This window comes from Nicotiana sylvestris, chromosome 5 (assembly GCF_000393655.2).
Source record: "Nicotiana sylvestris chromosome 5, ASM39365v2, whole genome shotgun sequence".
NCBI lineage: Eukaryota > Viridiplantae > Streptophyta > Magnoliopsida > Solanales > Solanaceae > Nicotiana > Nicotiana sylvestris.
Genome location: NC_091061.1, coordinates 182,354,730 through 182,376,512, shown reverse-complemented (window position 1 = coordinate 182,376,512; position 21,783 = coordinate 182,354,730). Strand labels below are relative to the sequence as shown.

Sequence of the window (21,783 nt, the reverse complement as noted above, 5' to 3'; positions counted from 1 at the left end):
AGTGGTCAACACTCTGCACCATATAACATAGTCGGTTCAACCACCACTTTATAGAAATTACCTTTAAATAATAAATAACATTATTATTTGTGTTTATAATTTTTGTTGGGAAACTACTCCATATAGTCGCTCCCAAAAAAATAGCAACAAATATATTATTTTGTATATTAATACTATATAATATACATATTTTTATATAATCGATGTATAATTTTTTGTATATTTAACTAGCGGATGTAATTATTTTTGGCCAACTTAGCAAAATTTGTAGCTTGCTCTTTTTGTTTGTACTGATATAGCCCAATACTTCTTAGGCCTAACTTTATCCCTCCTCATACCCCCTAAGGCCAACCTCTCACACCTCCTAACTGGGGCGTCAATGCTTCTCCTCTTCATATATCCGACCCATCTCAGTCTCGCCTCTCGCATCTTGTCATTCACATGGACCACTCCCACCTTTTCCCAAATAACCTCATTGCTAATCTTATCAAATCTGGAATGCCCGCACATCCATCTTAACATTCTCATTTCAGCTATTTTTATCTTTTGGACATGAGAGTTCTTGAGTGGTCAACACTCTGCACCATATAACATAGTCGGTTCAACTACCACTTTATAGAACTTACCTTTAAATAATAAATAACATTATTATTTGTGTTTATAATTTTTGTTGGGAAACTACTCCATATAGTCGCTCCCAAAAAAAATAGCAGCAAATATATTATTTTGTATATTAATACTATATAATATACATATTTTTATATAATCGATGTATAATTTTTTGTATATTTGGCTAGCGGATATAATTATTTTTGACCAACTTAGTAAAATTGTAGCTTGCCCTTTTTGTTTGTATAGCCCATATTCATTAAAAACAATGTTAAAGATTAGCAATAAATATTTCATGTCGTTTCCAAAAAAATATCAAAAAAATCATTTTTTATCGAAATTCGTCTCTACAATTTGAACGTGAGTATTCACCGCCTTTATACATATGCACGTATATAAGGACAAAAGAATTAATTCATCCATCAGCCAATTAAAACACTTTCATCCTTCGTGGCCTCCTCCTGTTTCATTTGTAGCAAGATTAATCCTGAAACAAATTGTGAACGATGTATTTTTACTGATTATTTTACTGTTGTTGACGATTTTTTGGCTCTAATTAAATTCTTTTAGGGGTGAAGAAAATTTGAGAACTAAACTAACAAATATGTGGGATAAGATGTGAGATTTGGTAAGAGGTAAAAATATATCTTGGAATAAATTTATACCGTTAACCAAATGCGATATATATTTAATTTCAGACTTAATCCTATCTTATCCCACCTTATGCCATCAAATTTGAAATTATTTTATCACACTTCACATATAGTATAAATTAGTCTTGATTTTTATAATTCTTGGATTATAATCCGGCAAATAATTTGGTCCGCACCAAACTTTGACGCCTTGAACTCAGCACACTTTGACAGTTAGTTATCAAATCTGTAGTATTGCACCTCATGAAATAAAGATAGTACTTCCTAGATTCGTAAAATCCTAAGGAAAACAATGTACACATTCTCTGGTGTTCGTTTCGTAAAATCCTAAGGAAAACAATGTACACATTCTCTGGTGTTCGTTTTCCTACTGTTCTATCGCTTCACAAATCCCTTGATTTCACTTCCAATGCTGATCGGCGGAATCCTAACGTTTCTGTCTTCTTTAAAAAGCACTCTGCTTCACGTACTACCTTGTCCCCTTTTCTATCTCTCTAGCCATGTGCCAACTGATTCTGAAGAAAATCAAATGGTTGGATGACTTCTCATAACCACTGTTAACTACTGCTAATCAGAGGCGGATGTAGCATGTAGTATACGGGTTTTCGGGAACCCAGTAACTTTTGCATAAACTCTGTATTTTTGTTAAAAAATTTATTAAATATCTATTTGTGAACCCAATTATTATTGTATATTAATTTGAAATTGGGACAGAAACTCATAAACTTAATATCTTGGATCCGCCTCTACTGCTAATGCTTGCTTCAAGTGGACTACTATTTAATTCAAGGTTGTTCATAGTGGGGTTTTCAAAAATTGAATATTTATCTCACTAAAAACACAAAAATTAACTTTGCCAGAATTACTTGCTAATAACAAAAAACGTTGTCTTTGTATATATTTAAATACATATGTTTGAATTCTTTATAAATGGACGATTGTTAAAGAGTCACTATAATATTCTGAAACTTCTATAATAAGTTAGATAAGATTTTAGATATTTTGAAATAAAGAATTTAGTTAAATATATTTATGTTTTGTGGATTTTCAAAGTGGTTTAAACTTTAATAGTAGATTCATTCTTGGTTTTGAAACAATATCTTAATCGCAAACTGATAAATTTATTCATGAATTTTATTTAATTTCATTTTAAAATTTTCAAACATTTCTAGGTTATAAAGTTGATTTCTTTTGAAATCATAAGCAAGTTTAATTGGAAAATATTTGGTACAAAAATTGTTCAGAACGCGATCTTTTAAATCAAAAATAGAAGGGCATAACTAATAAGACTCTTTAAATTTTGTATAATATTTTAAATGTACTTGAATTTCTTTTCGAAGGAAAATATGCATTTTGTTTAGCTCAAAAATTATATTCGCACTTTATAAGCTTAAAAACAATCAAAAATGTATATGGGGTAAATCGTAATCAAATATAATGAGACCTAGAGGTGGTTATCGTGTTAAGGATGCCGTAGATCTAAAAGTATGAAGACAATAAACTTAGCTTAAGAGAGAGGCAATTGTTGGAGATCAAGAAAGAGATAGAGATAGAGAGAGAAATTGTATTATTCGAGAATAATAATGATGCCTATTACAATGTGAAGGTCTCCTTTATATAGTAGGAAACCCTCCTCGAAGTAATCAAAAAGTGCTTTTAGGCACTAAACGACGCCGCTTCTTCTTTACCAACTGGGTCGTACCCTTACTTGGGTCGACCTTATCATAATGGGCGTGCCCACTCGGCGTGGGGGCGTTGAGAGCCAAATTTCACCCTATACACATTTAAACTAGACAGATCACGCATAATTCATTCACGGTACATGATTCTCCTAAGTTGAATCTGACCGAATAAGATGAATTGCGGATAATATCACGCATATTATATTATTGTTTTACGCATATCATTTTCTATCAGACAAATGTATATAAAGATGCTCGGAAAGTTCACAAAAGTTAGTGGGAAAAGATTAATATGCAACAACCCAAGATTTCCTGAATAACTGTTCATAGTCGGTGGCGGATCTAGGGTGCAATAACTTTTGTGCTTAGGCGCATGTCTCAGCAACACAAAACGAGGATTTCGCTCGTTATAGGACTTGACCAAACATCTCACGACACGAGCTGACGACAGTCATGCATAAGGACCCCATCCAATGGAGTTTATTAACTCATTTATTCTGCAGGATCTCGCAGGGGAAAAATATTATAACCTCACGCGAGTAGACTCATGCTCCTTCAAATCAATTATATTGGGAGGTCTAACGACACAGTGGGCCATTCTGGACTTGAAACAGAGACCTCGCCTGTAAAGTAAATCATCGCGCCTACGGTCCAACCAATTGGGAGAGAATCAATTGATTCCTTTTCGGGAGCGATTCATCCTTCCCAAACGCAGCATAAAACTCTCTTTTGTAGAGCGCTTTCCAAGTGCGCTTGTTCCCCCTTCTTACTTACCCGGCAAGTCTTTGTGAAATAACTCCGATGAAAAGAAAAAAAAAAGGCGTTAAGAGACCCTCATGGCCCAACCCTAGACACTCTAAGATCCTTTTTCAAACCTGCTCCCATTTCGAGTAAAGAAAAAAACGGCTCGATCAGCTGACACTAGATAGGAAAGGTTTTTGATCGAAACTTTCGAACCTGTTTCGAAGTCTCTAATCGAGGTGACTCTAAACTCAGGTTTGCCTACCTCTTTAGTTACAGAGATAGAGAAAAAGGGATTCGAAGCCTTAATTCAAGCTAGAAAACTAGCCATATCGATCTTGGTAAGTGGTGACTGTAGACCCTGTATTTTTATTAAAAATCTACTAAATATTAATAAATATCTAACCGTGAACCCAAATATTATTGTATATTATTGTGTATTATATCGGGCAAGAAAGGAATTTGGAGGTGTTTCAGAGCAAAAGAAGACAATACGTGAATCATCAAGATGATCATCCAGGAGGTCTTTGTGAGAACTAGTATGTGCAGCAAGTTGAACAACAAAATAAATAATACGAAAAAGGATTAAAAATACCCCTAAACTATGGGAAAAAGGTTTAAAAATACCCTTCATCAATCTATTTGGTTAAAAATATTCCTTCATTTACTTTTTTGGTTCACTTATGCCCTTTGACCGTTAGGTCAATATTGAAGTAAAAATAATTATTATTCTTTTTGTAAAACTTAAAAAATAAAAATTGCAAAATATTATCATTTTCTTTTAAACTAATGCACCAGTAGTCCACTAATTTAGTAAAGTCTTCTTTTATTTTTTTCAGTTTTTACAAAAAGCAATACAGTTTTTACAAAAAAAAAAAAAAAATCATTTATTTCAATTTTTTTAAAGCATTTTTTTTTTGGTAAAAACTGATTTTTGTTTGTTTTTAACAAAAAAAATTCGTTTTTTAAAAACTGGAAAAATTATTTTCAACAAGATATTTTCGTATTTGAAAAATATTTTTTTCCTCATTTTTTTCAGTTTTTAAAGCATTTTCTTTTTGTAAAAATTGAAAAAAAATATTTTCGCTTTTCAAAAAGTGGCGCGTCTTTTTTTTTTAATTGAACTTTTAATTCAGGTCGGGTCAATGTTTGGGGTGGGTTAGTCTGAAAAATGGTTAGATATGGGTTAATCTTTCTAATAGGTTAGATGTTTTAATTTCGACCAATAAGAAGTTGCCACGCGAAATTTAAATAATAGTAATTTTTAGTTAAGCATTGACCTAACAGACAAAGGGCATAAGTGAATCAAAAAGTAGATGGAGGGATATTTTTAGGCCAATAGATGGATAAAAGTTATTTTTAAACCTTTGCCAATAGTTTAAGAGCATTTTTAACCATTTTCCGTGAATAAAAAGAACTTCTATTCTATCTTGCAAGGATTTTAGGCTATTTGACATGGTGAACTGAATAGAGTCGGAGTGCAAACCCGGGGTAGTCCAATTTGCTATTTTCTTTTTGTTCTTGAGTTGTATTCTCTTAATTGGTAATAAAATTGCTTATTTTACCCAAAAACAAAAACTAAAATCGTTCCTATAATTTTCTGGTCAGAAATAGGTCATCTTTTCTTATAAGAAAGTATTATTTAGGATAAAATAAAATAATAAAGGTAAAAAATCTTCAAAAATATAAAAGTAACATTAATTTTAGAAAAGATTAAAAGAAGTGACATATAAAAAGGAAGGAGAGGAGTAATTTTTGGAAAGAAATTAATAAGTTACATCTACTAGATTAATATATGAGATCCTTTGGCTCGTTCAAAATTAAATGACAAAATTTGTACTCCAATATTGAGGACCCGACCCGGCCCATCTCTAATTATAAAAAACCCTACCATTCAAATCAAAGCTCCAAACTGACACAAAAGGCAAAATGGCAAATCTACAAACAGAGGAAGAAATCAAAGAGTTGGTGAAGCCATCAAAGCAGATGGAGGTTGTTGATGAGGTGAGTTCTTTTGTTGAACACACTCTTTGTAGTTTTCTATGGCTAAAATGTGTATGATTCCGTGTTTAATTTTACTTAAATTACTGTTAATAATAAGTAAATTACTGTTAATAATGTTAAGTCTTGTCCCTTCGGGGATGACCCAGTTGGTTTGGAGGGCAGTCGTCCATACAGCTGACCCGAGATCGATCCCCCTCAATGCCTTCTGGGTTGAGCCTGTCGCACAGGGTTTGCCTAGTGCGGTTTGCAATCCCTGTATGGTTTGCAGGCTATTACATAGTGGGTATACTCGGTGTGCACAGAGCGCTCACCATAGAGTGTGGTGAGCGCTCACCCGAAGGGCTGTAGCGGCTGCCGGTTTTTTGCTGGGGTTCCAAAAAAAAGAACTGTTAAGTCACGCTAGAAAAGTATAGCCAAGGCATCAAACATGTTGGAAATACTGAAAGTTTCAATTTTGTTACTATTTCTTTGTAAAATGTAGATAGAAGAAATCAGAAATGTTTCCAGGTTTATATTTTCTAAACTAATGGTTGAAATGTCTAATATTGGAGTACTTTTAAAAAATTGTCTGGTTATTCTTTGTTGTTTTAATCTAGGCCACGGCAGTTCACTTCCCAGAGGAAATACTTGGGGACATCCTCAGCAGGTTAACTGTGCGGACTCTTCTTCGTTTCGAATGTGTTTCAAAATTTTGGAATACATTGATCTCTAAGCCTTACTTTAAGATGAAGCATCTCAATCATGCCAAGAATGACCAAAATTCCCAAAAGTTTCTTATTTGCCAAAAGTGCCCTAAAGATCGTATATTTTCCTTGTATTCTTGTCCTTTATCCTCGGTTCAACTGGTTGAGGATGTACAGAAACTTGATTGCCCTTCAAACTCTAGACCAGGGTACTGCGAAATCAATTGTTTTTGCAATGGCTTGGCTATTATCACGGTTGATAATATTTTTGATGCAACACACACACTTTTGCTATGGAACCCCTCCACAAGAGAATCAATCGTACTTCCAGATCCATGGTTTTCAGCAGAGGAATTTTCTTGTTGGGGATTGGCTTATGACTCAACTAGTGGCGACTATAAGATCCTTATTGCTCACGATATCATATATGATGGTTTCCAACGACGTAGTGAAATTCTCGCGCTGAAAAGTGGTCTCTGGAGAAGAATTGATGAACATCCTTGTGGTAGTCACAATGTGTTGTCTGGTATGCATTCGTTGGCATTTGTACACGAGGCATTTCATTGGATTGGGAAAGCAAAAGGAATTTATTTTGTGGTTTCATTTGGTATTTCAAATGAAGTCTATGGAGAAATACCATTACCTGAGGAAATATGCTTGATGAGCGACATCAATGTTGGTGTTTCAGTATTGGAAGGAATGCTTTGTGCTTATTCTACTTACGAGTCTCATCGGGGGGAGGGAACTTTTAAGTTATGGGTAATGAAAGACTATCTCGTCAAAGAATCTTGGAATGCGTTGTTTACTATAAGAGATTCCGAGATTTATGTAGCTGTTCCGAAGTATAGGTTTGCAGATGGTGAGTTGTTATTCTGGTGCATACACTATCAATGTGGGACTAATGTATTTAGGACATCCAGAGAACCATCTATATTATGGCCTCGAGGTGGCGGTCAGAAGGGATTTGCTTTCACAGAAAGCTTGATCTCTCCAAAGTTACTTACTTAGTATTTGCTTATGCATGATGGGGTACTTTCTCTTTTTTCAGTTATCATGTGACAACCTCTTATTCTTATTAGTTTATCTTTTGCCTGTTTTTTGGTTTCAATTCATGTTCTCATAGAAACAACAGGAGCCTTGTCTTAGCTAAGAAAGAAGTGGTTAAACCCCATTCTTGTTTACCTATTATTCTTTGTCTAGTCTTATATACTAATTGCTAGAATTAATGCGCTGCTTATTCTTCAGTTGCAGTTTTAGTGGAACAACCTTCTAGCTGGATTGATAAATAATATTCTGAATCAATTAATTCAGAATCTGCAGATTAGAGCTGTTTATACAATTTTAATATCATAAAGGACTGATCTTTTGAGTTGTGAGTTGGGCTTGAGTGCAATCGTATTTTTAAGGATTTGTGGCAGTATATGTTAAAGGTGTATTATCACTTTTAGCTCGCGTCAGAAACTATTTATATTTGGTCGCCGAAAAAGTGTATAAAAATTGTATAATTTTTGTATAGAACATGCAGAATGTATATATATACAAAAAATATACATTTTTTGGCTATTAAATTTGGGAACGACTATACAATGTCAGTTTCCCTATGTTAAACCTTTTGATAAGTGAGATACAACAACATACCCAGTATTATCCCACATCGTGGGTTCTGGGGAGGATAGTGTGTACGCAGACTTTACCCGTACCTTGTGAGCAGTGGCGGACCCAGGATTTTGTGCAAGCGGGTTCAGTTAGAGAAGTCCATAACTAACATAAGCGGTATAAGCCGTATAAGCGGGTTCAAAAATAATTTCTATACAAAATTTACCTTGCTTTAGCCATAGTTTATACATATACACAGTATTATTTTTTGACGAAGCGGGTGCAATTAAACCCACTTCTCACCACTTGGATCCGCCCCTGCTTGTGAGGATAGAGAGTCTGTTTCCATTTTCCAATAGACTCTCGGCCAGGAAAGGATGAGTACCACATTAATGAAAATATAAACAAGAAAAGACAGTACCAAAAAGCCATATAAAAACAAGATAGTAAGGTGATTAAAAAAAAATGCAGCAACTTTAGATCTTTTAAAGGGCTATTATCAGTTTATCACTTTTAGCCCCCGCCAGAAATTATTTATATCTGGTAATCGAAAAAGTATATAAAATTTGTATAATTTTTGTATATAACATACAGAATGTATATATACGCAAAAAATGTACAAATTTTATATATTTTTTCGACTATTATTTTTACAACGGCTATACAATGTCATTTTTCCATTTATATTTCTGAATATCAACAAATAGTTACTCCTATAAGCCATACAGAAGGGTTTACAATTTTGATAAAATTCAATGTACAACTCATATAGTATTGCTTATACAAAATATAAAGGAGAGATTAAGTGTGCTTTGATGTCTCTGGTTTTGACAAGGTGTTAACTGCAAAAGATGTTGCTCAAGTTAGCATGCTTCCCATCCAGTTTTTGGGTCAATTCCCCCTTCGTACTATAAAAATTGAGAATTTTTGCCGAATCCGAGTTTGCTGCTCCAACCATTACCAAACTAATAACATATTATGTTTATTACTTCATGTGTTTATGTTGCGTATAATGTTAATTCCGTAACGAATCAATTCCAACGAGCCTTTCACGCTAGTACTATGAGTAATCGACTCTATAGTTTCTTCAATAAACTCCGATTTTTTTATCAAGTTTTGAATGACTTTCTAATCAAATCGTTCCTCTATTTAGGATATGAAGTTTCCGTTGAAGCTTTAGACAAAGGTGCTATTGAGATATTAGGAACTGGTTTTCTTTTGGTCTTAGTTCAGATTTTATCGTTTGTAGTTCAAGTGCTTTATTTTGTTAATTGAAGTATCTTATATATTAATACCTTAATATTTTTCTCTCCTTTTTTGGTTCTTTTTTGTTTTATGTTTTGAAAGAGGCTAATATTATTGTGTTTTTGTAGAATTAAGATACCTCCATTGTGGAATTAAGGTATTCTTTCTGCAATTTCAAAACAAGCATATTTCTTATAAAATAGAGGTATTGTAAGTTATTGTTAGATACACTTTGAGGAGATTAAGAAAATATTTATCTTTATCTTTCAATACTAATAAACTTTCGTATGGTCATGAAAAGAAAAAAAATGAATTTATGATATGGTCTTATTTTTAGCCGAGATAAAAAAGGATAAATTTGTCATGCAGATGGTAATTAATATGAATATTTTCTTCAAAAAAAGCATCACAACTCTCCATACTCAAAGCTATTAAATCTTAATTAAAATAGGAAATTATTGTTTGTCAGTTAATTATGAACTTTACTCATTCAAAATGAAAAATATTCATAAAGAAAAAAAGGAACGAAAACTAATTTCACTTAAGATAGATTAAGGATGTATCATGTAATTTACAACTTATCATAAAAAGTTGAGAAAATGCCAAGATAGACATCACGTAGCTTATTAGGATGGGTGAAGCTACATGCGTGGTGGTCAATTGACTATTGTTCATCGAAATATTACACTATATATATAGATAAAATATTAGGTTTTAGAGGTATATAACATGTATTGAAAACCCTTTGTCGGAATTTTTTTTCCACTTCTTTTAAGTTTGAATACTTTTAGAAAAATTTCTTGCTTCGCCACTACTTATTAGCCTGAATTTCTTCAACAAGAGAAGTCTTATGCTCGTTCGTAAACGTATTGTTAGTAGTAACGTATACTCCATCCGTTTACTTTTACTTGACACATTTTGACTTTTTATGCCTCTTAAGAAATAATAAATAAAGTGCGTAATTTATCATGATACCTATATTAATTGATACATATTTTATTGGATTTGAGAAAATGATTTGAAATGATTAATAAATATTGTGGGTATAATAGGAAAAAAAATTGTCTTCTCTTGATATGCATAAAAATGACAAGTAAAAATAAAAATTTATTTTTAGAATACCTGTCAAGTAAAAGTGAACGGAGGGAGTACATACTTCTCTTCGACATGCCTCAATTATTAATTATTATTACTACCTTTTGGTGTAATTGAGGGTGCTTAGACGAATATTGTACAAGACACGTGTTTCTAGTTTATAGTGATTTTTTTTTCGTGTGACGGGGTTAATGTTGCATTTCGAACAAGGACGGGATAATAAAACTCCATTTCCCATAAAGATAACATTGTAAGGGATAAATTTAGTGGGTATTATTATTTTTAATCTGCATCAGAAACTATTTATATTCGATAGCCGAAAAGTATATAAAATTTATATAATTTTTGTATATAACATACAAAATATATTTATATACAAAAAAATATAGAAAAATTAACTCAAATAGCAGCTAGCCTAATTTCTTAAACTAAAAATAGCCGACAGATATATATATTCATGTATAATATACGTATAAAATATGGATAATTAATGTATAATCTATGTATAGAGAGCGACTATATAATATTCCCTCTATTTCAATTTATGTGAACCTATTTCCTTTTTAGTCCGTACCAAAAAGAATGACCCCTTTCCTTATTTAGAAACAATTTACCTTTACACAAAGATTTATAGACACACATAACATATGTGACTCATTTTAGACTACAAGGTCAAAAGTCTTCTCTCTTTTCTTAAACTCCGTGCCCAGTTAAATGAGTTCACATAAATTGAAACGTAGAGAGTATTATTTTTCCTAAATTTGGTGAAAGTTTAAGGGGTTAGTATGTATTAATCCCAAAACGTAATTGTAATTAATTAGCATCATGTGAAATCTCAAGTGTAAACGCTCTTGTAAGCCAAGTAGACAAAAGGGCAAAATACTCTGTGCCCAAAAATTTGAATTCAAGGCAGCGCCAAACTCTCTCTCTAATCATCTTCTTCTTCATCACTCTCTCTCTCTCTCTCACACAGACACACACTCTCTGTCCTAAAATTCAAACATTGTCTCTCCAAAAAAACCCAACAATGTCTTCTATCAGACCATCGTCTCGGTATGCTAATAAAACTGGTTTTGATTCACAACGATCTTCCACTAAATCCGACCCTTCTTCCTCTACAGAACTCACACCAAGAATCCACAACAACAACAACGCTCTAATCAAAATCAAGAACGCTTCAAATGGTGTTACACCAACTACTACCCACCATTCCAATTTCAGCTCCATGGTCAAGAAATTCGTTGAAAACAAATCTGCCTCTTCTAAATTGATTAAGCAGAAAAAGGGTGATTTGAAATTGGTTATACCAGTGGATTTTATAGCTGAAGATTTGAAGAAAACGGCGAAAAGAGGCAGTGGTTTGAGTGCTTTGCATAAGAAGTTGTTTAAAGGTTCTTCTTCTAGTTCTACTGGTGTGAAGAAAGAGGAGAAGAAAGCATTGACTGAAGTCAAAGGGAATACGAGAACATTGGGAATGGTGCTTAGAAGTGAGAGGGAGCTGTTGAGTATGAATAAGGAGCAAGAGGATCAGATTCTTGAGCTTAAGTTGTTGCTTGAGGAGAGAAACCGAGAGGTACTTACTCAATTTGTATATCTGATTTGCTGCCTACCGTTACATTATCTTAATTTTTGGAGGCTAACTTTGATTTAAAAAGTTTTATTAACAGCTTGGGATTGTTAAAAAGCTGTGTCTTTTTGAATTATTTTTGGTAAATTTTAGGGCAAGATGCTAACTTTTTGCTTATTTCTATCAAAGAGATTAGTTTTCCAATTGTGGATTTTCAGAATATTGGAGGTGTAATTTGAAATCATAAAATACCCCTTTTAGAAGTATTCGTATTGTGAAAGTGGTAATCAATTGTTTGGTGTTGGAGGTTTATATTCTTAAAATGCTGGAATTATCTTGTGCAAGATGGTATTTTTAAACAACAACAAACCTAGTGTAATCCCACAAGTAGGGTCTAGGGAGGGTAGTGTGTACATAGTGGCGAAGCCAAGAATTTCATTTTGGGTGTTCAAAATTGAATGAAGTAAAAAAAAAAAACTCCGATAAAGGGTGTTCAATATTTTACCTATATATAGTGTAATTTTTCGACGAAGGGTGGTCAGTTGACCGCCTTTAGGGCTATGTAGCTTCGCCCATGTGTACATAGACCTTACCTGGACCTTGTGAAGGTAGAGAGGCTATATCTGATAGACCCTCGGATCAAGGACCAATGGAAAGGAGAAAGATAGCATCTTTATTGTTGCAAAATGTGGGATGATATTACTTTTGATGGCACATTGGTTGATTATCAATGAGTTGGAATTATTCCTGGTTACTAACTGAATATACGTGTATGTTACTTAAGTTGATGCTTGAAGAGAAAAGCAGAGAGGTGCTTTATTTGTATATCATATAGTTTAATCTTGCATTCTATCATAGTTCTTAAATTTGAACCTTTTTTTCTTCTGTAGCATAAATTTTTGTAAGGGAAGTTTTCTGTGTATCTTAATAATTGGAGGCTAACTTTGAATGGAATGTGTTGTGACCAACAGCTTGTTCTTTAATTTGTTCAAAAGTTGTTGGTTTTTTATAATTTTTTGGGAGTACATTTTAGAGCAAGGTGCCAAAATTTTTGTCTATTTTATTCAAAAAGTTTATCTTTTGATATGTGGATTTTCAAGGATAGCGGAGGTGTAAATTTGCACAGAAACTTCTTGTTGAAGATGGCGCAATTGTTGTTGTAAAATGTGTCTGGTGTTGGTGGTTGATAATCGGAAAGAATGATGTAATTAACTTGTTCGAGATGCCACATTTGTTGTTGCAAATGTGGGTAATGATGTTATTATTTTTTATGGCGCATTGGCTGTCCATCAATAAGTTGGTTATATGATGTTTATTCTTCTTCTTTGATGAATTTCCTTGTTATGAGATTGGTGTTGGACCTTGAACACTAAAAGAATAATCCAAAGTTGTCTCCCATTTTTCCTCCCCGCAGTTTGCAGCATGAAGTAATTGAAGCTTTGAGCTTTTGTTAACTCTTTGCTTAATTTTCTGATTTGCTCATAATACTGATAGGTTGAGAAGCTTAAGGATTTGTGCTTAAAGCAAAGAGAAGAGATAAAGTCATTGAAAAGTGCTGTGCTGTTCCCAGATGTTATGAATTCTCAACTTCAGGATCTTTTGGAGAAGCAGGGTTCAGAACTCATACAGGCAAAGCAGCTTATACCAAATCTTCAAAGGCAGGTCACTTCTCTTACAGGCCAACTACAATGCCTAGCCGAAGATCTTGCTGAGGTAACAATATAAGTCATTGTCGCTTGCCATCAGCTTCACATGAATCGTTTAGGACTGTTTGTTGGGATCTTTCTATTCTCTAAACCACAAAATTCCAATGTATCGTATATTCTGAAAAGTTGCATCATTACTTATAATAAACAAAAACTAGTTAAACTCAGTCAAGATTTATGTTGATATCACTAGCCTTATTAATCCTCAACATGAAATGCAATTGGACCAAACTTGAGTTTGTGGATGTGCTTCAAAGATTCAGAATATCTACTGCAAAGAAAATCTCCTGTTCGAACGCTCATGAACTCTTAAATATGCCCTATAAGTATATTATAGAAAAGAATATGATTTTCTACCTCACTGATGAACCACAAAGGCTCCATGACATGAAAAAGTCAGTGTCGTTCTTGGTTGCTGCTTGCTCCATCAGAAACTTCGTACTGTTAAAATACTGACCAAGATGAAAATATGGAAGAACCTAGTTGATATATGCTTTCAATATTTTCCCTTTTGCCTGTTGAAACTCAAACTATATTCTATGTTTCTTATAAATGATTTGGAGGGAGCTATATGTTTGCTAATCCACTCCGTAAGATGAAAAAAACAAAGGAAAAGAGCGCCATTAGCTTACCTTTTTCGTTTCTCATGTCATCAAGTAATATGGTTTGTTGTGAAGTTTACCTTCTGATAGACGCAAAACAATCTATTGTTTCTTTTAATTACGCTACTCAGTTGCAACCACAATTTTGAAAATTATGTTGGTTCGGCCCCGATGTGCTTTGGATGTAGTAATACAAATATCTTCGTTTTTATTATAATATCAGTATTAGATTGTTAGAGAAAGTGGCTGATACTATAATTTTCACAGGTAAAAGCAGATAAATATGCTATAAGAGGGAGCTATGATTCTCTTGGTAGCCTTCCAGGATATGATCAAGAAGAAGAAGCAGCTAATTCTCTGGTAAAAACATCTAAATAATGTGCAAAATTTTCAAATGCAACACGAAGCTTGTTCTGAACAAAATACCTATATAGCTTAGATAATATCCTTTTATGCAATTATTCTACTCAAAGTTATTATCCTTTCAAAAGGTATTTGGCATGAATGTGCATGTTGGACATTCGCTTAATTAGGTTTCCTCGTTTCTTTTAGGAATTCAGCTCTGAGGATCAAACAATTCCCGGCAGTCCAGATGACATGTTTCTCAAGGATGTAAACCCCTGCTTAACACCTTACTATGCCAAGACAAAGTCCAAGGTGAGCGTCTCATTGGAGCATTTGTTTTGTAAAGTTATAAAGTTGTCAGTGATAACCCCTTCAGGTGGGGGCATTCTTGAATTTGCTATTGCTTTGAAATATCTTCTTGATACATAGTGTTATGCTCTTATAAATAAAGCAACTCGTGTTTCAGTGACTAACATGTTATTTTTTAGGAATTTGAGAACTTCAATTCTCCTGATGCTAAAGATCTGGTAAAAAACAATATTCAAGTGTATCATGAGACCAGCTACAGTTCTTGTGCAAGGAAGTTGTCGAAAAGTTCAGACTGTCGCCAACAGTCCAACACAAGCAACAAAACAACCCGTGCAGCTCGCAGATCTGATGAAAGCAAATGCACATATGGAAAGCAGGTCCAAAGCAGGTTTTTCTGAATTGTCCTCAATCCCGAAGATGCTTGTTGAGGGCAATAAAGCCTTAAGTCCAATAGCTCAGCTGAGAACAACATCCATGGTGAATGCGTAATGTCAAATTCCTATTCCCTTCTCTTCTTTTCAATATACTATCGAAATCAATCTGCTTTTCAACGTTCTTTGAAATGTAGACCAAGTATCTGGTTCAGTATACATTTTGTTGGTATCTTATAAGATATGCTGGCCTAATTCTAATAGTCCATTGAATCTGAATAGTCATGGTTATGTTTTACAAACCCTTGTGATGAACTCGTGATTCGTTAATAAGATGATAATATCATATAATGCACATGTATTTCAAGAAAGATCAAGCTCATGGAATAATCATGGCGCGCTAAGGATGCAGTTTCAAGATTGCATTTCACTAAATCTGAGTAAGAATATCATATCAGTGATTCCTCACCGCTATATCTGGGAGGAGCTATTCCATGACACAGAACGTCGTGATTTTAAATATTCTAACCATTTTCAGGGAGCCTTGGTGTAACTGGTAAAGTTGTTTCCATGTCATCAGGAGGTCACGGGTTCAAGTCATGGAAATAGCCTCTTGCAGAAATGTAGGCTAAGGCTGTGTATAATAAACCCTTGTGGTCTGGCCCTTTACCAGACTTCGCGCATAACGGGAGCTTAGTGTATCGGACTGCCTTGTTGTTGTCTCCAGATGATCTATGGATTCAAAACCTGGAAAGCAGTTGTTTGGACTTTGGACCATGCAATATTTTCTCTAAATATATTGCATCTATGAGTAAATAATTGATGGCAACTAACCTAACAGATAAAAGCATTTACCTGTGCTTCTGAATTCAATAGGTCAGACAGGATCTGCTTTGAATTCAGCCTTTTTTTTCCTTTCTTCCTATAACGATACTCCATCTGGTCTACAACAAGTGATTTTTTGGCTTTTGGCAAGCCCCTTAAAAAAATACCCACTCCAAGAACAAAAGTTTTTTGACTAAACTACCACTAATTAAAATTTGTATATTGTTAACCGGATGTATTAGGATATGTAAATAAGGGCAAATTTCCCTACCCTCCTAGGGTAGAGAGACTGTTTCCAAATAGAAACCCGGCATCCTTCCCTCCAAGAACTTCCCACTTTGCTCTTGGGGAGACTTGAACTCACAACCTCTCGGTTGGAAGTGAGGGTTGCTTACCATCAGAGCAACCCCTTAAGTATGTACAAGGACACATTTTGGATTAAAATAAAAAACGCAAAATGTCACTTATTATGAGGAGGGAGTAAGATATATGACCTTACTTTAAATTTTTCCCAATGATGTAAATGAAAATTTCTTTTCTTGAGATTAGTGAAAATACCGAGCATTTTAAACTTGATAGCCTAATATATTTTTTGTTCGTCAACAAGAGTAACAGGCACGTCTGGAGGTTTGAAATAGTTTATTATTTATGTGTGTGTGTGAGCGATTGTACTTTTTAAAGTAAAAAAAGCATGGTATAGCCAGTTTTCGGACTGGCCATTCGAAAATAGCCAGCGTTTACCAAGTCAATGAAAAATAGCCACTATTTTGCTGAAGCAGAGACCGGTCCAGTATAATATACTGGAGTTCGGTGCACCTGTGTATAAACTCCAGCATATTATGCTGGACCGGTATACTTTGCTGGCTCCAGTATAATATACTGGAGCACCGGTGCTCCAAACTCCAGTATATTATGCTGGAGTTCTAGTGTACTTATGTTGGTACTCCATCATATTATGCTGGAGTTCCAGCATACTTATCTTGGAACTCCAGTATAATATGTTGGAGTTCAAGTATACTTATGCTGGAACTCCAGCATAATATACTGGCGTATTTTCCGGGTTTTGAACAGTATTTTCGCTCAAATTTATCTTTACATGAAAAATGGCTAAATTTCGATTACTTTTGAAATTGCGCTATTTGAACGACAAGTTATAAATCTGGCTATTTTTTAATTTCCCCCCTTTTTAAATTGTTACTGAGGTCCAAATTCAAATGGTTAAAATATCTTTGGTCGGGCATTATCGATAGTAATTTATTATATTCTGAAGAATGATTTTTACTCTATCAAAGGTACAGAAAATAGATGCTATTTTAGAGAGAAGGAAAAGAAATTCATAGAGTAGTAACCAAGTAAAAGAGAATTTTTGTCACAAACTTATTTATAGTTTGGTTAAATTTAACTATTTATTTTAAAAAGATTTCTCCTGTGCTTAAAGTTTCATTCTTCTGGAGAAATTAAGAGTTTCCATATTCATAGCGTCCCACCATTAATTGCCATCTTCACAACCTGGAAAACAACTGCATATCCAAAAAGAAAAAAAAACAAAGATTTATTGCATCATTTTGAAAAAGGCAATAAATAAATAAATTTACATTATACTAAAATAAAGAGGCACTTCCAGCTTTTAAACAAAATCTACATCGTCTATTGACTGGTTCTGCTTGAGGTTTGTCAACTATAAGTATCAATTCTTTCTATGACTGAAATTATAGTGTACATTATTTATTGTAGCGCGTAGTGTCGAAGTTAGAAATTTTACTAAAGGAATATCAATATATAAACAAAAGTTAACACAAAAAACTAAATGAAAGGGGTCAATATATCATATATATATACACATAAAATCAATTTTTAATCTAACTAAAATAGTATAGTTTTGGCTCTGCCATGGGCAGCGAGTGTATATCCACTGCCTTCGACTTTAACTTTGTACACATGCATAATTGAAGAAGTACGTATATACTACTAACATTTAAAAATTCATCATCATAGAAGCAACTGGGAAGATCGACGAGGATATCACACACCGTATAGGGGTGGGGTGGATGAAATGGAGGTTAGCGACGGGAGTCCTGTGTGACAAGAAAGTGCCACAGTTACTGAAAGGTAAATTTTATAGGGCAGTGGTTAGACCTGCTATGTTGTATGGGACCGAGTGTTGGCCGGTGAAGATCTCACACATCTAGAGGATGAAAGTTGAAGAGATGAGGATGTTAAGGTGGATGTGCGGGCATACAAGGAAGGATAAGATTAGAAATGAAGATATTCGAGAGAAGGTGGGTGTGGCCCCCATGGAGGACAAGATGCGGGAAGCAAGACTCAGATGGTTCGGGCACATTCAGAGGAGGAACACTGATGCACCGATGAGGAGGTGTGGGCGACTGGCTGTGGTGGGTACGAGGAGAGGTAGAGGGAGACCTAAGAAGTATTGGGAGAGGTGATCAGACAGGATATGGCGCGACTTAGGGTTACTGAGGACATGGCCCTAAACAGGGAATTATGGAGATCGAACATTAAGGTTGTAGGTTAGGGGACTAGCCAGAGTGAGACTAGCCAGTTAGGAATTAGTCTTAGGATGCTATTGATCAGCTACTGATGATGGGCTTTATCTGCTGTTTATTAGTATACCTTACATCTTTCTCGTATTTCCTATATCTCTTATATTGTTGTTATTTTGTTATTTTATGGTATTTATGTTATGTTATGGATTTTATGGTATTTTATGTTATTTTATTATGAGTCTATTGATAGTACTAATATAGTATCTCTTGTTGTCTTCTTGAGCCGAGGGTCTACTGGAAACAGCCTCTCTGCCCCTCGGGGTAGAGGTAAGGTCTGCGTACATATTACCCTCTCCAGACCCCACTTGTGGGATTACACTGGGTTGTTGTTGTTGTTGTTGTTGTTGTTGTTGTTGTATCATCATAGAAGCAAGGCGGAGCTAAGGTGACGGAAGAGAGTTAACTTGATCCCTCTTTGCTGAAAAATTACAATATGTGTAAGACCATAATTATTTTTTATGCATAAATAGTAGATGATGAATCCCCATGGCATGTTCAGGCGTTTACTTTTTCATTTCTCGAATTTTCTTGACAAAAATTCTAGCTCCGCCACTGCATAGAAGATATAGTGATATTATTCCACACCAACTGATTTAAAATCTTGATTTCGTCTTTGGGCTATATATAAAACTTATATTTTTTTAAAAAAATATTGGTTAACAAGCTTATTATATTCAAGGAAAAAAAAAGATTAAATAGGAATAGGGAAGCTTACAAGATCCAATGACCAAAACAGCAAAGAGAGCAAGAACAATGTGAGCTGGTTCCATTTTGTTCTTTCCTGTTAGAGGATTCAATCCTCTTCTTGTGATGTTCTTCTCAAACTTAGCTATTTTCCTCTCTGCAACTCTTTTTGATGTAGTCTGGCAAATTTCCAAAAAAAAAAAAAAAAAAAAAAAAGAAAAAGAAATCACTATCATTATTATCAATTTCTTTAAAAACAACAAAAGGAAAAAGAAGCCAAAAGAAAAGTAAATTATATTACCCAAAATCGAATATTAATTTTATTCTACAGTCAGACCTCTCTATAACAGCATCCCATATAATAGTCATTCATTATAAAAGCCGAGTTATTCTTGGAACCAGATATAAGATTATATTATAATATGTGTCCTCTATAGCAGCACTCCATTATAGCAGCCAAAAAATTTCAGAACAAACGAGACTGTTATAGAGAGGTTTGATTGTATTTTTTTACGATAAATTGCAAAATGTTTCACCTTTTTTGCCGTGTTTTTAAAGAAAAAATATCCACCTCCAGTATGTGTATAGAAACATAAATGCATCTATGACAAAAAACAAAATACAAATAGTATAAGGCTAAATCAAGTAGGTTTATTTCTTTTTAACAAGAACAAACAAAGCAATTAAGTTAGTGATAAGAATAATCATCATTTAATTTTGTTAACAACAAGAATAGATTAAAAAAAAGGAAGTAAAAAGAAATGAGAATAATACAAGTCCGTGGCTCTTATTGGTTTTCTTATTAGGGCGGTGTTTGGGGGGTGTTTTCAAGAATTTATTTTTATAAAAGTGGTGTCGGGGTGATGACGTCTCCATTATTTCATCGAGTACTTACTATTTTTCAAATAGTTAGACGGCCAACGGTCAAATCATGATGAACCCTTTAAATAACACAAATGATTCATACAAAACTAACTAAATCCAACTAATTTGGAATTGAGACGTAATTAGTACGATAAACAATTACAAAAAAAAAAGGGAGAAAAGAATCAAACAAAAGTTCCCATGGAAAAAATTATTCCAAGCACCAAACTTTGCAGTAATCTATGATTTCAATCAAACTATCTCTCCCAAAAATGAAATTCAAGAGAAAAATGCATTAAATAATTTTCAAAATACTTTCGAGAAAGAACAAGCATGACTGGAATGGATATACATACAAATCTATATGCTTGAATCAAAGAGGACATCAACATAAAGAAGGAGAAAAGGAAGAGAAAAAAAAAAGAAAAAAAAGAGAAAGATGTTTTTACCATTTTTTCTTGTGTGTTTGTTGCTTTGCTTCAATGGTGTCAAGTAGAATAAACGAAGAAATTAAGTTGGAGGCTGTCTGTGAAAAAGTTGTAAGAATCCGAGAAAACCTAAGACTTGTCTATGAAAAGAAAATTTTCTTTTTTGTGCGTTATGTTTTTCAGAAATCAACCATTTCAAAAGAGGAAAAACATTCAATGTTTTTCTACTCTAATTAATTTGGGTATTGCATTAATTGCTTCTTGCTTTAATAGCCAATTTAGCTTATATGACAGATGTTAATTTTCTCTTTTTTTTAGCCAAAAAATAAATAAATTTAAAAGCCAAATACAATGGGTAGAGATACTGTCAGTGTCAAAAAACAATGTTCATCCAACCATAACAAAGTATAAATTATCGCAACATCTATGATGTACAGTATATTATTATGGTGAGATTAATTTAAGGTGTATAACAATAACATTATCTAATTAATTGTTTCTTCAAAAACATCCGACAAAATTGAAATGATATAATTGTTGGGAATAAATCCCTACCGGTAATAATATTCACGGTAATAAAAGCAGAATAATAATATAGCACTGAGATACGGTAATCAACAAGAATAAAAGAGTGACAACGACACCAAAATTTTTACGTGAAAAACCCTTCTGAATAAGGAAAAAATTACGACCCCGAGAGAAGCAACTGATATCACTATAGCAAGAAATTTTATATTTTGTAGGCCCAAGAAAAATACTCCAAAGACCAGTACAACACTCAAAAGAAATAACTATATTTCGATATTCCACCTCACTATAATATCGTTCACACTCTCTATTTTTCTCACATACTATTTTTTTTATACTCTGTCTGTGATGCCTCACTCTTTCTTTCTCTCTTTGTTGGTGTATTGAAAGAAGTGAAAAAGCTCTTCTTTTATAGCAGAAAATACGTAGCCTCCAAGAATGCTACAGGAGAAGCTTCAATTCTCATCTATTCATTTCAAAACTTGGGGCCAAAGTAATCATAGGCACATGCCTATTACAAATAGGATGGACCCCACAATCTCCCTCTCCAGTCTCATTCACCTGAAGGAGGTAAAATCAAGGTTTCTAGTTTGAGTGCATGCTGACAAGTTCTTTGCATAGCTCGAACTTGTCTCTCGGTACCACCTTGGTCAGCATATCTGAAGGATTCTCACTTGTATGG

At 33.9% G+C, this 21,783-nt stretch overlaps 2 protein-coding genes and 1 long non-coding RNA gene across 3 annotated transcripts; 2 read left to right on the top strand and 1 right to left on the bottom strand.

Moving 5' to 3' along the window:
• The first annotated feature begins 5,582 nt into the window (after window positions 1–5,582).
• Window positions 5,583–7,773, top strand: LOC104210906 (F-box protein CPR1-like). Its single transcript, XM_009759869.2, has 2 exons — window positions 5,583–5,689; window positions 6,286–7,773. The coding sequence occupies exons 1-2, from the start codon at window positions 5,615–5,617 to the stop codon at window positions 7,378–7,380; spliced, it is 1,170 nt and encodes a 389-aa protein (XP_009758171.1). The 5' UTR covers window positions 5,583–5,614; the 3' UTR covers window positions 7,381–7,773.
• A 3,404-nt stretch (window positions 7,774–11,177) lies between these two features.
• On the top strand, window positions 11,178–15,563 carry LOC104210897 (intracellular protein transport protein uso1-like). The gene is made up of 5 exons (XM_009759862.2): window positions 11,178–11,881; window positions 13,370–13,588; window positions 14,451–14,543; window positions 14,736–14,840; window positions 15,017–15,563. Exons 1-5 carry the CDS (start codon window positions 11,336–11,338, stop codon window positions 15,233–15,235), a joined length of 1,182 nt encoding a protein of 393 aa, XP_009758164.1. The 5' UTR covers window positions 11,178–11,335; the 3' UTR covers window positions 15,236–15,563.
• Window positions 15,564–17,467: 1,904 nt separating this feature from the next.
• On the bottom strand, window positions 17,468–20,750 carry LOC104210890 (uncharacterized). Its single transcript, XR_706992.2, has 3 exons — window positions 20,595–20,750; window positions 19,313–19,460; window positions 17,468–17,553 (listed from the first exon to the last, which is right to left on the bottom strand). It is a non-coding gene; the product is annotated as an uncharacterized lncRNA (long non-coding RNA).
• Window positions 20,751–21,783: the final 1,033 nt, after the last annotated feature.

What these genes read in the sequence shown, in the direction of transcription:
- LOC104210906 (XM_009759869.2), top strand. Translation starts at nt 5,615, where the DNA reads ATGGCAAATCTACAAACAGAGGAAGAAATCAAAGAGTTGGTGAAGCCA. An exon ending in AGATGGAGGTTGTTGATGAG is followed by an intron (nt 5,690 to 6,285) that starts GTGAGTTCTTTT and finishes GTTTTAATCTAG; the next exon opens with GCCACGGCAGTTCACTTCCC.
- LOC104210897 (XM_009759862.2), top strand. Translation starts at nt 11,336, where the DNA reads ATGTCTTCTATCAGACCATCGTCTCGGTATGCTAATAAAACTGGTTTT. An exon ending in TTGAGGAGAGAAACCGAGAG is followed by an intron (nt 11,882 to 13,369) that starts GTACTTACTCAA and finishes TAATACTGATAG; the next exon opens with GTTGAGAAGCTTAAGGATTT. An exon ending in AAGAAGCAGCTAATTCTCTG is followed by an intron (nt 14,544 to 14,735) that starts GTAAAAACATCT and finishes CGTTTCTTTTAG; the next exon opens with GAATTCAGCTCTGAGGATCA.